We start from the raw sequence: 12,381 nt of genomic DNA, 5'->3' as shown, positions 1-12,381 counted from the left end.
TAAGCTCAACGTCTCTCCCACTGACTTTATTTGGAAGGGGGGAACCATATACCCTGCTTTTCCATACAGTACTGCCCCCTACAGCACAGCCCCTTCCTCTGCCTCTTCTCCTTCCATATAGTGCCGCCCCTTCCTCTGCCTCTTCTCCTTCCATATAGTGCCGCCCCTTCCTCTGCCTCTTCTCCTTCCATATAGTGCCGCCCCTTCCTCTGCCTCTTCTCCTTCCATATAGTGCCGCCCCTTCCTCTGCCTCTTCTCCTTCCATATAGTGCCGCCCTTCCTCTGCCTCTTCTCCTTCCCCTTCCTCTGCCTCTTCTCCTTCCATATAGTGCCGCCCTTCCTCTGCCTCTTCTCCTTCCATATAGTGCCGCCCTTCCTCTGCCTCTTCTCCTTCCATATAGTGCCCCTTCCTCTGCCTCTTCTCCTTCCATATAGTGCCGCCCTTCCTCTGCCTCTTCTCCTTCCATATAGTGCCGCCCTTCCTCTGCCTCTTCTCCTTCCATATAGTGCCGCCCTTCCTCTGCCTCTTCTCCTTCCATATAGTGCCGCCCCTTCCTCTGCCTCTTCTCCTTCCATATAGTGCCGCCCCTTCCTCTGCCTCTTCTCCTTCCATATAGTGCCGCCCCTTCCTCTGCCTCTTCTCCTTCCATATAGTGCCGCCCCTTCCTCGTGCACCCCCGCCCAAACACCAAAGTCCATAATCTTAAACGTCTCTGACTCCCATTACGACTCTTCCCTAAGTCCACAGAGAAGACTAACCCGATTTTCATGCACAAATTCGCTAGGTAACACGTTTCAAGAAATCCCATTCGTCTTGCACCAAATTTCGTAAGTAATCTCTTCCCGATCAGCCTGTGCAAGCTAGGTGAGATGTCTGAGAACGGTGATACAAATGACGGTTTTCTCTTGGCAAACACGCATAAACCAGTATATAGTGGCGGGGCAAACACGTGAACACCCTCGCTCGCTTGGTAAGACATATCAGGAAGCACCATTCGTCTTGCACCAATATTCGTGACTAACCTTCTAATCCGTCCATAGTATATTTTTTTTTTACAGCAAGGGTGGGGCGGCAGCTTAAGAACAAAAACAAAAACAACAGCAACAACAAAAAGCCCGCTAGGCGGTGGCTGAAGTGGTAGCGTGCTGGGCCCACATTCACCGCGTGATGGACGACACGAGTTCGAATCCCCACACTACCACCTCGGATTTTTCAGTCACCGCCGAGTGGCTTAAAACTACCCACATGCTGTCCTGAAGACCACCCATCCACCCGGACTCTAGAGGAAACCGTCCAAGAATCAAGAACGAGTTCCGGGCTGCAGCATGAGCCAAGAGAAGATGGCGCCACTATAAACACGCCTGCGCCATGACGGGCTGGGGCCGAATACCATCCAGGCCCCTCAAGCAAGCCTACCGGCGCAATAGGCGGAGACGTAAATAAATAAAAATAAAAAAAAATAAAAAAAATAAATCAGAAAGAACGAGAGGTCAATTTCGGGTGCACGAAGCGATGCGGTGTCTTGATACTCTCCTCTTGAATAAGTTTAAGTCGTAGGCAGGAGGAAATACAAACGAAAATAATAATAATATAACTCGATACGAAACAGAAAGGAGGAGGGAAGAGAGAGAGAGAGAGAGAGAGAGAGAGAGAGAGAGAGAGAGAGAGAGAGAGAGAGAGAGAGAGAGAGAGAGAGAGAGAGAGAGAGAGAGAGAGAGAGAGAGAGAGAGAGAGAGAGAGAGAGAGAGAGAGAGAGAGAGTGACCTTTCCCCGACCCCTCCAATATTTCCGTGACAAACAACACCGATGATGATGGAGGTGTCGGAGTCGTGAGGAGGAGGAGGAGGAGGAGGAGGAGCCACTATTGAACAGCGGTAATGTTGCGCCGCCGTTCAGGGAAGGCAAACACTCGCCTCTTACGGCCAAGCGCCAAGACCAACACGCTAACCATGTGTACCCAAGACTTCCCGGGCAAACACACCGACACTCTCCCCGCATACTCGAAGAAGGTGTGTGAACCGCGGCCGCCGAAGACACACACACCAGCCCTTGCTTGCCCCCCACCCTAGGCTTGACACTTTAACACCAGGCCCGATCCTCCCCCTACTGGTATACCAACACCATCGCCATGAACACCACCTCCTCCTTCTACTACTACTACTACTACTACATAGAGAGCAGGGCAGACCGTCTCTTGCTGTTAGGAAGAGTGAAAAAACAGACACAGACAGACATATACATACATATACATATACACACATTCATACATATAATTATAGGGATGGATGGAAAGACAGACAGATAGCTATACAGAGAGAGTGATAGACAGACACACAGACAGACAGACAGACAGACAGAAAAGGAAGAAAACAAAAACTGACAAAATTTCACACACACACACACACACACACACACACACACACACACACACACACACACATACACACACACACACACCGTTGACAGCCTTCACGCGGCGTTGCTCGGGCCCGCGGGCGGCGAGACGGGTGACAGCCGGCGTGCGGGCGGCGGCGGCGGCGGCAATGGTGGTGATGGTGGCGGCGGGGCGAGAGGGCACCACCACCACCACCACCACCACCAGCACATACCACTAACACCAGTACCATGATTATTAACACCACCTCCTCCTCCTCCTCCTCCTACTACTACTACTACTACAGAATCATGCAATAAAGATGGTCAAAATATATTTAAACAGTTCTCACACACACACACACACACACACACACACACACACACACACACACACACACACACACACACACACACACACACACACACACACACACACACACACACACACACACACCAGATGACCTTCTCGCCGTGTGTCTGGAGCATAGGGGAGGAGGAGGAGAGGAGGAAGAGAAGGAGGAGGAAGGGAATGAGGGAGGAAGAGGTCGACTGATTAAGAGGAAAAAAAAGAATGGAGAGAAGAAAAAGTGTGTGTGTGTGTGTGTGTGTGTGTGTGTGTGTGTGTGTGTGTGTGTGTGTGTTTCGGGACTTGTAGTATATGAAAACCAACCTATTTATCTATCTATCTATATCTCTCTTTCTATCTATCTGTATATCTATCTGTTAATCCATTATTTGCATATCTAAATATTAACCAACCTATCCACTTTTGTATGTATGTATGTATGTATGTGTGTGTGTGTGTGTGTGTGTGTGTCGGGTAATCTAAACAAATCGTGTGTGAGGCGTTGTACTGATTCTGAGGGCGACACAGCCATCATCGTAACCATCAGCAGGGAGGAGACAAGCACCGGGAGAGAGGGAGGAGAGAGGCAGTCAGAGGGCGTGTCACCGTCGCCATATTCTGCATCGCGCCAACAGAAGCCCCACGGAGCCCTCACACGAGGGGCTTCCCGACACCCTGGCTGGCATGACTCCCGACGTGTGATTTACTGAAGTTTTCCTCACTAAACCTCAAAATCCACGTCTTAAACTACTTCCCTTCAACCCTCAACTCATTATATCACCTCTGAACCTCTCCCTCACGTCCTTATTATCTTCTACCTCACGTGAAGGCTCTCTAATGGGGGTTGTTATGTGTCGATATCTGCGTGGCGGCGTGCGGTGCCTTTCGGGCTTGAAGACGGACAAGTGCCACCTAACCTCGGCTCTGTGATTTGGCTCGACCAATTGCAGCACGCCTCGGTGATCTGGGTGCCTCGCTGGGGAGGGGGGGGGGAAGGAGGCAGGAGAAGGGTAGGGAGGGAAGGAGGGAGGAGGATGGACGGAGTGAAGCTTGTGTTACTTGAGAGACAGAGGCAAAGAGAGAGATGTTGAACCTTAGACTGTTTTGTTTACGCCTATATTCCTTTCCTTGCCCTTCAACACCACCGCTAGCCGCCCTGTACCAGCTGTGAGGTGATGAACAGTGGCGGGAAGGCTTAGGGGAGGGTAGGTTTGAATGGCTGTAACTTGTGTGTGTGTTGTGTGTGTATACTTGTTTCTCCCTCTGTCTCTTCTTCCACCCGTTAGCCTTGTCACACCGCCCTGTACCAGCTGCGAGGCGGCGGCAGCGTCAGGAAGGCTGACTGTGGCATCCTCTTCCTTCCTCTGCCCTTCAGTCCTCATGCATAGCCTTGTACCAGCGCCCCACCAGCTGTGAGGCGGCGGGCAGCGGCAGGAAGGCTTGCTGTAGTGTCCCCTTCCTTCCTCTGCCCTTCAGTTCTTGTCCCAGCGCCCTGCACCAGCTGTCAGGCGGCGGGCAGCGGCAGGAAGGCTTGCTGTAGTGCGCCCCTTCCTTCCTCTGCCCTTCAGCCCGGCCTGTAGCCCTGTCCCGCGCCACCAGCTGCCAGGCGGCGGGCAGCGTCAAGCAGCATGGCTCGTGTGGTGTGACCTTTGCCTCCTCTCCCCCACAGGATGCGACAGTCCCCGCAGCGGCTGCGTGGCCTCCAGCGCCCTGGTGCCCCCCAGCGGCTACCTCAACAACACGTGGCCGCTCACGCCGGGCCTCCTCTACCCCTACTCGTCCTCCCTCATGCGTTCTTACGCCTCCGCCGCCACGCTGGGCTCCCTCTGGAACAGCGGATCCCTCGGCGGACACCAGGGCAAGCACTACACAGGTGAGTGGCCCCCTCCCCCCTCCCTCCCCTCACCCTGACCCACCCTCCCCTTCCCTGACTCACCCCGCCCCCAGCCCCCTCTGTGGTCAGTGACTCAGCTGATGAGTGTCGGGCGTGAGTCATCCGGGCGTGTTTCTGGTTCTCTGAGAAATCATTCATTCATTAGTGATCTGAGGCGTCGCAAACTCTTTCACTCAACTTATCGCAAGTGCCCTTACCGACTGTAATATGACACAGTATTTAGTGACAACCCGTCCCCCTTACTCACGGCTCCCTCCCAACAGGCACGCTGCCGTCCTTCCAAATACTGACTGTAATAATGTTACATAGTATGTAGTGACAGCCCCTCCCCCCTACCCTCCCCCTGACTCACGGCTCCCCCCCTCCACAGGCACACTGCCGCCCTCCCCCGAGAAGCGCGACGAGCCCCTGAACCTGTCCCTGAAGAGCTGCCGCCCTGCCAAGGCCGCCATCTGGTCCCCCGCCTCGGCCCTGGAGCAGGAGGAGAAGGAGGAGTCGCTGCCGTCCCCCACGGGCCGCCTCAGCCCCATGGACTCAAGCGACTGCGAGGCGACACACCCCACGCATGAGGAGCCCTGTCGTGACCCCCGCGCCGCCGCTCTCGACCCCCTCAGCCTGCGCCTGGGCCTGCGCCAGTACGCGGACTTCGTGGTGAACCTGCAGGGCCTGGCCACGCGCGACAAGGAGGGTGAGGCGGCCCCCGTGGGCCGCGAGGAAGGGCTCTCTTCCCCCTGGTGCGCCGGCGTGTGGCCCTGGGCGCCGGTGTACCGCGGCGGCTCCGAGGTGTTCAGCTGCCAGCAGTGCCCCAAGACCTTCAGCTCGCCGCTCAGCCTCGACGTGCACGTCAAACGCGCGCACTCCCCCGCGGCGGCCACCAAGCCCTGCGACGCCGCCTACCCCGCCGACCCCGACAAGGGCGTCACGCAGCCCTCGCCCTACACCAGCGTCTCGCCCGCCAGGACCGAGAAAACCTTCCAGGTGAGGCGCGCGCACACATACACACACACACACACACACGGTAGTTTAATTCCACTACATCACATAATACTATAAACCAACCAATACATATCAAAACCTTGTCTTCAGCTAAGCTTCCTTCCCTTCTTCCAGTGCAAGCAGTGCGGCAAGTGCTTCAAGCGGTCGTCCACGCTGTCCACCCACCTGCTCATCCACTCGGACACGCGGCCCTACCCGTGCCAGTACTGCGGCAAGCGGTTCCACCAGAAGTCCGACATGAAGAAACACACGTACATACACACGGGTGAGTCGCGCTGCCCCCCACGTCTGACTGATAAAAATAATGATGATAATGATGATAATAATGATAATAATGATAAAAAAATAATGATACTGATGAGCTAAGAGCGGGGTACAGAGATGTTACTACGATATATCTATGAGAATAATTTTATTAGAGTAGGAGGTTGATAATATGTTTGTTAGTTAGTTGTTGTCGGTTAGCGTTGTCTGTGTGTGTGTGTGTGTGTGTGTATTAGGCTGAGGTGCGCGTAGAGGCAGCTCACCGCGTGGCACACTGGGAAAGGGCGTTGAGTTAAGGAGTTCCAGCAGCGTCGAGGAAGAGGACGGTCGGGGTAGCCGAGGTTTCATGTACCAATCTTAAGCTAGTTAGTGCCGGGGGGAGCCACGCTAGGCAGAGAGGCGTATAGAGGCAGCTCAGCGCGTGCCACACTGAGAAGGCGTTGAGTGGGGCTTCCTAATCAGGGCCAGAGGGAGGCACTGAGTGAGGGAGTGCCAGTGAGTGTGTGGGGACTGTTCACGCCTCCAAGGGAATCTCAGAGGAATGGATTGCTGGCTGAAGTTATAAGAGCTGTCACGGAGGGGAAGAAGAGTTGGAGGAGGAGGAGGAGGAGGAAGAAGGGAAGAAGCAGAGCGTTAGGGGGGCGAAAGAGGAGGAGGAGGAAGAGGAGGAGGAGGAGGAGGAGGAGGAAAAGTAGGAGAAAGAAGAGCAGTGCAGGAGAAGAAAAAAAAAGGAGGAGGAGGAGGAGGAGCAATAGGAAAGAAGTAGGTAAGGTAGGAAGAGGAGGAAGAAAATAATATTGATAATAATAATAATAATAATAATAATAATAATAATAATAATAATAATAATACCGAATAATAATGGCTAAAAATACACACTACCCCCTCCCCCCGTCTCTCTCTCTCTCTCTCTCTCTCTCTCTCTCTCTCTCTCTCTCTCTCTCTCTCTCTCTCTCTCTCTCTCTCTCTCTCTCTCTCTCTCTCTCACTCCCTCCCTCTCTCTCTCTCCCCTCGCCCATTACAACCCTTAGCGTGATGTATGAGCGCTCGTCCATTTGTCACTGAGCCAAGTCGCGCCGACCCTTGCTAGGCTAACACTTTCAAACAAGGTCGCGTTGGTGGTGGTGGTGGTGGTGGTGGCAGCAGCTCCTCGTCTTTATATCGGAATCAATTTACTTAGCGCCACTTATACACCAGGAGGAGGAGGAGGACGAGGGGAAGGAGGAGGAGGAGGGAGTATTGGGTAGGAGAATGAGGAGGGGAAGAGAAGATGAAGGCAGAGGAAGGAGGTGGAGTTAGGGGAGGATGAGAAAGCATTGGTTAGGTGAAGGAGGAGGAGGAGGAGGAGGAGGGAGAAGCGAAGTATTAGAGGGGAAGAATGAGGAAAATAGAAGATGGAGGTAGGGGAAGGAGGAGGAGGAGGAGAATTCTTAGCAGACTATTGTGTCACTTTACTCTCTAGAAATGAGGAAGGAAAGCAAGGGAAAGGGAGGAAAAGAGAGGACGGAAGAGGAAGAAAATATATGAAACGGTATGGCAGGGAAGGGACAGGCAACTAGAGTATGACAGAAAGGGGTGGCCGTGCGAGGTTAGTTCAGGTCAAGAATAGAGTAGGTTAGGATGGGGAAATCTTGCCTCGGAGCGGTCAAGTGGTGTCATGATAAACCAAATAGAAGAGACGGTGTGACAGGGAAGGGATCGCTAACTAGAGTGTGACAGAAGGGGGTGGCCGTGCGAGGTTAGGTCAGGGCAAAGATAGAGTAGGTTAGGATGGGTAAGTCTATCTCGGACGGTCAAGTGGTGTCGCGTCGCTCTTATAGCGGTGTATATATAGCGGTATATAGCGGCGGCCCCACACCTCCTCCACGTAACCCGATATTGACATTTCCATCGCGCACAATTACGCTTTCAAGGGCCGGTGTTAGGCGGAATGCCGGACCATTTATCAGGTTCGTTACCGTGAAAGGCTCGCAGCGCCGCCCTTTGTGCCGCGCCCTGACAGCCGCGCCCCGCCAAGATTTGTGGCTCGCCCATCACGCCGCCATCGACCGCGGCCATCAGCGTTCAGGCCGCGCATTGAAGTGCAACATTTATATCTGGAGGAGTTTCATTCACGCCATCAGCGGCGAGAGGCCCGTCAAGGAGCCCGTGTAACGAGGTGTGATTTACTGCGGCGGACCCGACCTGGTGATGACGGCCGCTGCGGGCTGAGTTACGACGTCTTGCCTACTCCTCCTCCTCCTCCTCCTTGTCCCTTCCTCCGCCAGGCACCGCTGACCCCACAACCCCAAAATGCCCTTAGACCAAGATACGCCTCCTCCACCTCCTCCACCTCGTCTCTCCCTTCACCAGGCACCCCGACAAGCCCTGCAGACCAGCGCCTAACCTGTCTCGTGTTCGGCCGCCGCGCCCTCACGCCCAGATCGCCGCCCCAGGAGACGCCCCGCCCGCCTAACCACTTCGAAACCCGTCCATCATCGTGACTCCCCGCCGTTCGTCTTTGTGGCAGCGGCCAACACCCGTGATCCCTCACACTCCACTCTTGTTTATTGACATATTCGTGAACAAACACCGCCGCCACTCGCGCCTGTTCACCCCCGCCCCACCTGTCCAGCGTGATGAGCCCGACACGCGTGCACTCAAGCCCCGCGAGTCAAGCTGTCATCGCTGGCGGCCGCACTAACTTAGAGCTCGGTATTCTCAGACGCTTCCCACATCAACTATTTTCAAAGGCTGAAAAAGAGACCAATCGTGTTCTAATGAGTGTTTTCATAGGTTCACGGCACAAAAGAATGATCAAACTACTGGAAGGGTCACAAAACTGCCCTGCACATGCCCAAAACTCCCACGAGAGCCTTGTCAAACGTGTGTGTGCCTGGACGCTGCCGCCTCCCACATAAACTATTTCCAAAGTCCGAAAAGGAGACCAGTCGCGTTCTAATGAGTGTTTTCGTAGTTTCACGGCACAAAAGAATAATCACACTACCGGAAGGGTCATAAAACTACTTCTACAAATGGCCGAAACTCTCACGAAAGCCTTGTCAAACGTGTGTGTGCCTGGGCGCCGAAATGTTTAAGAATATGGCCATAATGCTAACGATTCCGCCCCGTCCCGCCGCACTGTAATATTCACGATTCTTAGCGATAACATCTCCCTGCCAGTATGTTCAACCTTCATCCACTGTGTCAACCCCTCCTCCTCCTCCTCCTCCTCCTCCTCCTCCTCGTGACGTGTGGGTGTGCCTGAGGGTGGAGTGTCGCCTCCGCCTTCGCCTCTCCTCGGCAGATTAATCACGTAATGAAACACGGGGAAATGGACGCCTCGAGTGCTCGCTGCGTGCACTTAATCAATAGCCCAACGCCGTCATTACGCCATTGTTTGCTGCCCTAATTGCTCGCCTTAGTCAGGTGCGCCTCCCCGCCCATTCCCCCCTTCCCACCCATGGCCCGCCCTCCCGCCCTGCAAAACGGGGAGCAGCTTTGTTATGATGAAGGAATGAGGTCCCCGCTGTAGCCAGCATTGGGGACTCCCGCGCCAGGACGTGTGGCAGGACGAGGGTGGCTTGGTCTTGTAAAGGGACGCGAGGAGCGGCAGTCAGGGTGCCGGTGGAAGACTGAGCACTGGCAGGACAGGGACGTGTAGGTCTGCACCGCCGGCCAGCCTCGCGGGGCACTGTGTCGCCCGCTGTGTGGCACTGGCCATGCAGGCACTGGTGATTCACAATTTTATTTTCCTAGCTTCCCTCCGCTGACGGTGTTTTTTTGTTTCAGGCGAGAAGCCCCACAAGTGCGTGGTGTGCGGGAAGGCGTTCAGCCAGTCCTCCAACCTCATCACGCACATGAGGAAGCACACCGGGTACAAACCGTTCGCCTGCGGCCTGTGCGAGAAAGCTTTCCAACGGAAAGTTGACCTTCGCCGACACCGTGAGTCCGTGCACCCCAACTGTGACCACATCCCGCCGCCGCCCCCGCAGCCCTTCCCCGTCCTCGAGGACTCCGAGAACAACAACAACAGCAGCACCAACAACAACAACATCGCCAGCAACAACAACAACAGTGACAGCCACAGCAACAATAACAATAACAACGACAGTTTGAGTAACAACAATTCCCCTGAGGACGCCGACCCAGCCCCGCCGCCGTCCTGCGAGGGGCGCGCCGCCCCGGCCAGGCAGTCCCGCGCTTCACCCGCCGCCCCCGGCGAGGCCCGGCGGCTGCTGTGCCAACAGGGCATCGCGCTGTACACACAGGCGCAGGACTAACCCCAGGGCCGACACGCAGCGCCGGCCGCCCCGAGCCGGTGCTGCCCGCTTCGCCCCGCCCCGCCCCGCTGAGGTGCTGCTCCTGGAGGACGCGGAGAAGAAGAAGGAGGTGTTGTATTTATGTATTGTGTTCGTGAGCCGCGGACTTGACACTGTGTGTGTGTGTGTGTGTGTGTGTGTGTGTGTGTGTGACAGTCTCTAGTTCATTTTCAATGGATATGTCGCAAGTGTAAATTGGAAAAGAGGCTACAGAGGTGTTAGCGCCCTCTGGCGGCCTGGCAGTGCGCGGCGCTGCGCGGCGGCCCCCGCGATGGGCAGCCGCCGCCACAAAGACTGCATTGCTGAGCCTCAGCGAGCAGTGCTGCCCACGGCGAGGCTTCGACAGGAGTCACCGCACGGAAAACCAGCCACGCCTGCGTCCAGCACAACGGCGCAGCGCCGGTGTGGCGTCCGTCGACTCCCTGCTGCAGCCAAGGCCAAGAAATGCCTTGCGCCCCAGTGCTGAGCCCCAGGACGAAGAGGCAGCAGCTCAGCAACTCAGCGCCGCGCCGCGAGGGAACACCAGCCTACCGGGGGCCGCGGCGTCGCCATAGTCACTGTCTTAGTCGGCCTGAGGTACAAACACTTCAGTATTAACGTGGAAAATAAAAAAAACAGAAAACAGAAAAAAGGAGAAGTATAAGAATAGTCTGATTTATGCACGCATTAGGACTGTGTGTGTGTGTGTGTGTGTGTGTGTGTGTGTGTGTGCTGCAGCCTAGGAGAGGAGCCGCCGCCGTTCCTTAGTTCCTCGTCACACTGTAAGGGACTAGTCACTTAGCATCAAACCAAAGTAACTTTAAGTCAATCCTATTTATGGTGTCGAAGTAGTGGCCGTGAGGTGTTGTAAGTAATGTTTAGCCTAAGTTCCGTGTTCTTTCTTTCTCTCCGACCCAGTGAGCAGGTGGCTGTGGAGGCCGTGCCGGGCACACCGTTCTGTAGTGTCACGAGCACCGTAGATACGTATTCATTCCGTCCTCAGCATTCCACTGACTGTTACGCGTCCACTGCTACATCGTGAGTCTGGCTGTCAAGGTGTTAGTCTAGTGATGTGTTTGTACGTACATGCGTGATGCACGCAGACGATAGTGTTGGCGTTCACGCTGTGCCTTTATAGTCCCGTGGCCTCGCGCCCCACCACACTGTCCCCCGCCCCCTCGCTGTCACCCTCACCTTCCCCGCGACGCTGGCCGGGCAGCGCGCTGCTTGGAGGACCTCGGAGGCCCTGCAACGGCCCTTTCCGAGGATGGCCCCGCCCCGCCCCGCCCTGGCGCTGCCCACACCCCTGCGTGCCCCGTCACGAGACGCCCCAAGCGGCTCCTGCCGCCGTGTCTCGTGTGGCCCCGCCGCGACCCTGCCCCCGTGGCCGCCCTTCACCGAGTGTTCGAGAGTCGCAAACCCGAGGGCATGGCCGTGACGCGCGGGGAAGCCCCGCCGCCCCCTGGCTGATATATGACTATTCCTCGCCCTTCTGCCCCTCCACCCCTCCAGCAGACACCCCCAGGGCACTCGGTGTCCCCTCTGCCCCGCCCCGCCTGTCTCTTCCTCTTCTTCTTCTTCTTTTGCTGCTGCTGCTGTTAATGCTGCGCCGCCTGTAATCCGTCAACTTGATGCGCGTCGCTCAATTGGTTTCACAATCCAAGAATGCCAAAGACTCCTTTGTGTTATACTTAATACTTCTCGCCGTCACGTGGACTGAAGCATCTGAGTCTGTCGTCGCTGTCCAAGCAACTCACGCGCGAGCGTCGAGCAAGGGGGGGGGGGGGCGGCGAGGGAGAGAGGGAGGCTGCGTGCGTGCGAGGCAGCGAGGGAGCGGCCAGCTAGAACAACCAAAGATTGCCTCGTCCCGTGGGCACAGCCGCCCCGCGACGCCGCACGCCATGGCGCTGATCGCCTTGCGGGGCGGCTGTCACCCAGGCCCCAAACCCGCCGGCCTGGGTCACGCTCTTGTCATAGTCCGGCCGCGGCGCCGCCCGTCACCCGCCCCGCTATGCATTCGTCCACCTCCCTGAGTCCCCTCCCGCCCTGCCCCGCCCGCCCCTCCCCTCGGTCCCCAGCAGCACCCCCCCCCCCCCTTCACTCTTCCCTCCTCGCGTAAGGCACATTGGAAAATAGAAATTACTAAGCTAAGACAAGGAGACAAACTTATTGTTGGGATATAGTCATATATAAAGATGTACTTTAATGTATTCTTAAGTGTAAT

At 55.9% G+C, this 12,381-nt stretch overlaps 1 protein-coding gene across 6 annotated transcripts in view; it reads left to right on the top strand.

Moving 5' to 3' along the window:
• The window catches only part of LOC126997720 (fez family zinc finger protein 2-like), a 96,769-nt gene extending 84,388 nt beyond the window's left edge, over positions 1-12,381 (top strand). For 5 of the 6 annotated variants that reach the window (XM_050858971.1, XM_050858970.1, XM_050858968.1 and 2 more), the window contains 4 exons: positions 4,393-4,596; positions 4,988-5,595; positions 5,728-5,878; positions 9,649-12,381. In XM_050858971.1, the coding sequence (XP_050714928.1) occupies positions 4,393-4,596; positions 4,988-5,595; positions 5,728-5,878; positions 9,649-10,139 (1,454 nt within the window). In that variant the 3' untranslated portion in view covers positions 10,140-12,381. The remainder of the gene's footprint in view (positions 1-4,392; positions 4,597-4,987; positions 5,596-5,727; positions 5,879-9,648) is intronic. The other variant, XM_050858967.1, reaches the window with a different exon arrangement.

The sequence above is a fragment of the Eriocheir sinensis genome, chromosome 12 (genome assembly GCF_024679095.1).
Source record: "Eriocheir sinensis breed Jianghai 21 chromosome 12, ASM2467909v1, whole genome shotgun sequence".
Lineage (NCBI taxonomy): Eukaryota > Metazoa > Arthropoda > Malacostraca > Decapoda > Varunidae > Eriocheir > Eriocheir sinensis.
This window is presented reverse-complemented; position numbering and strand designations above follow the sequence as displayed.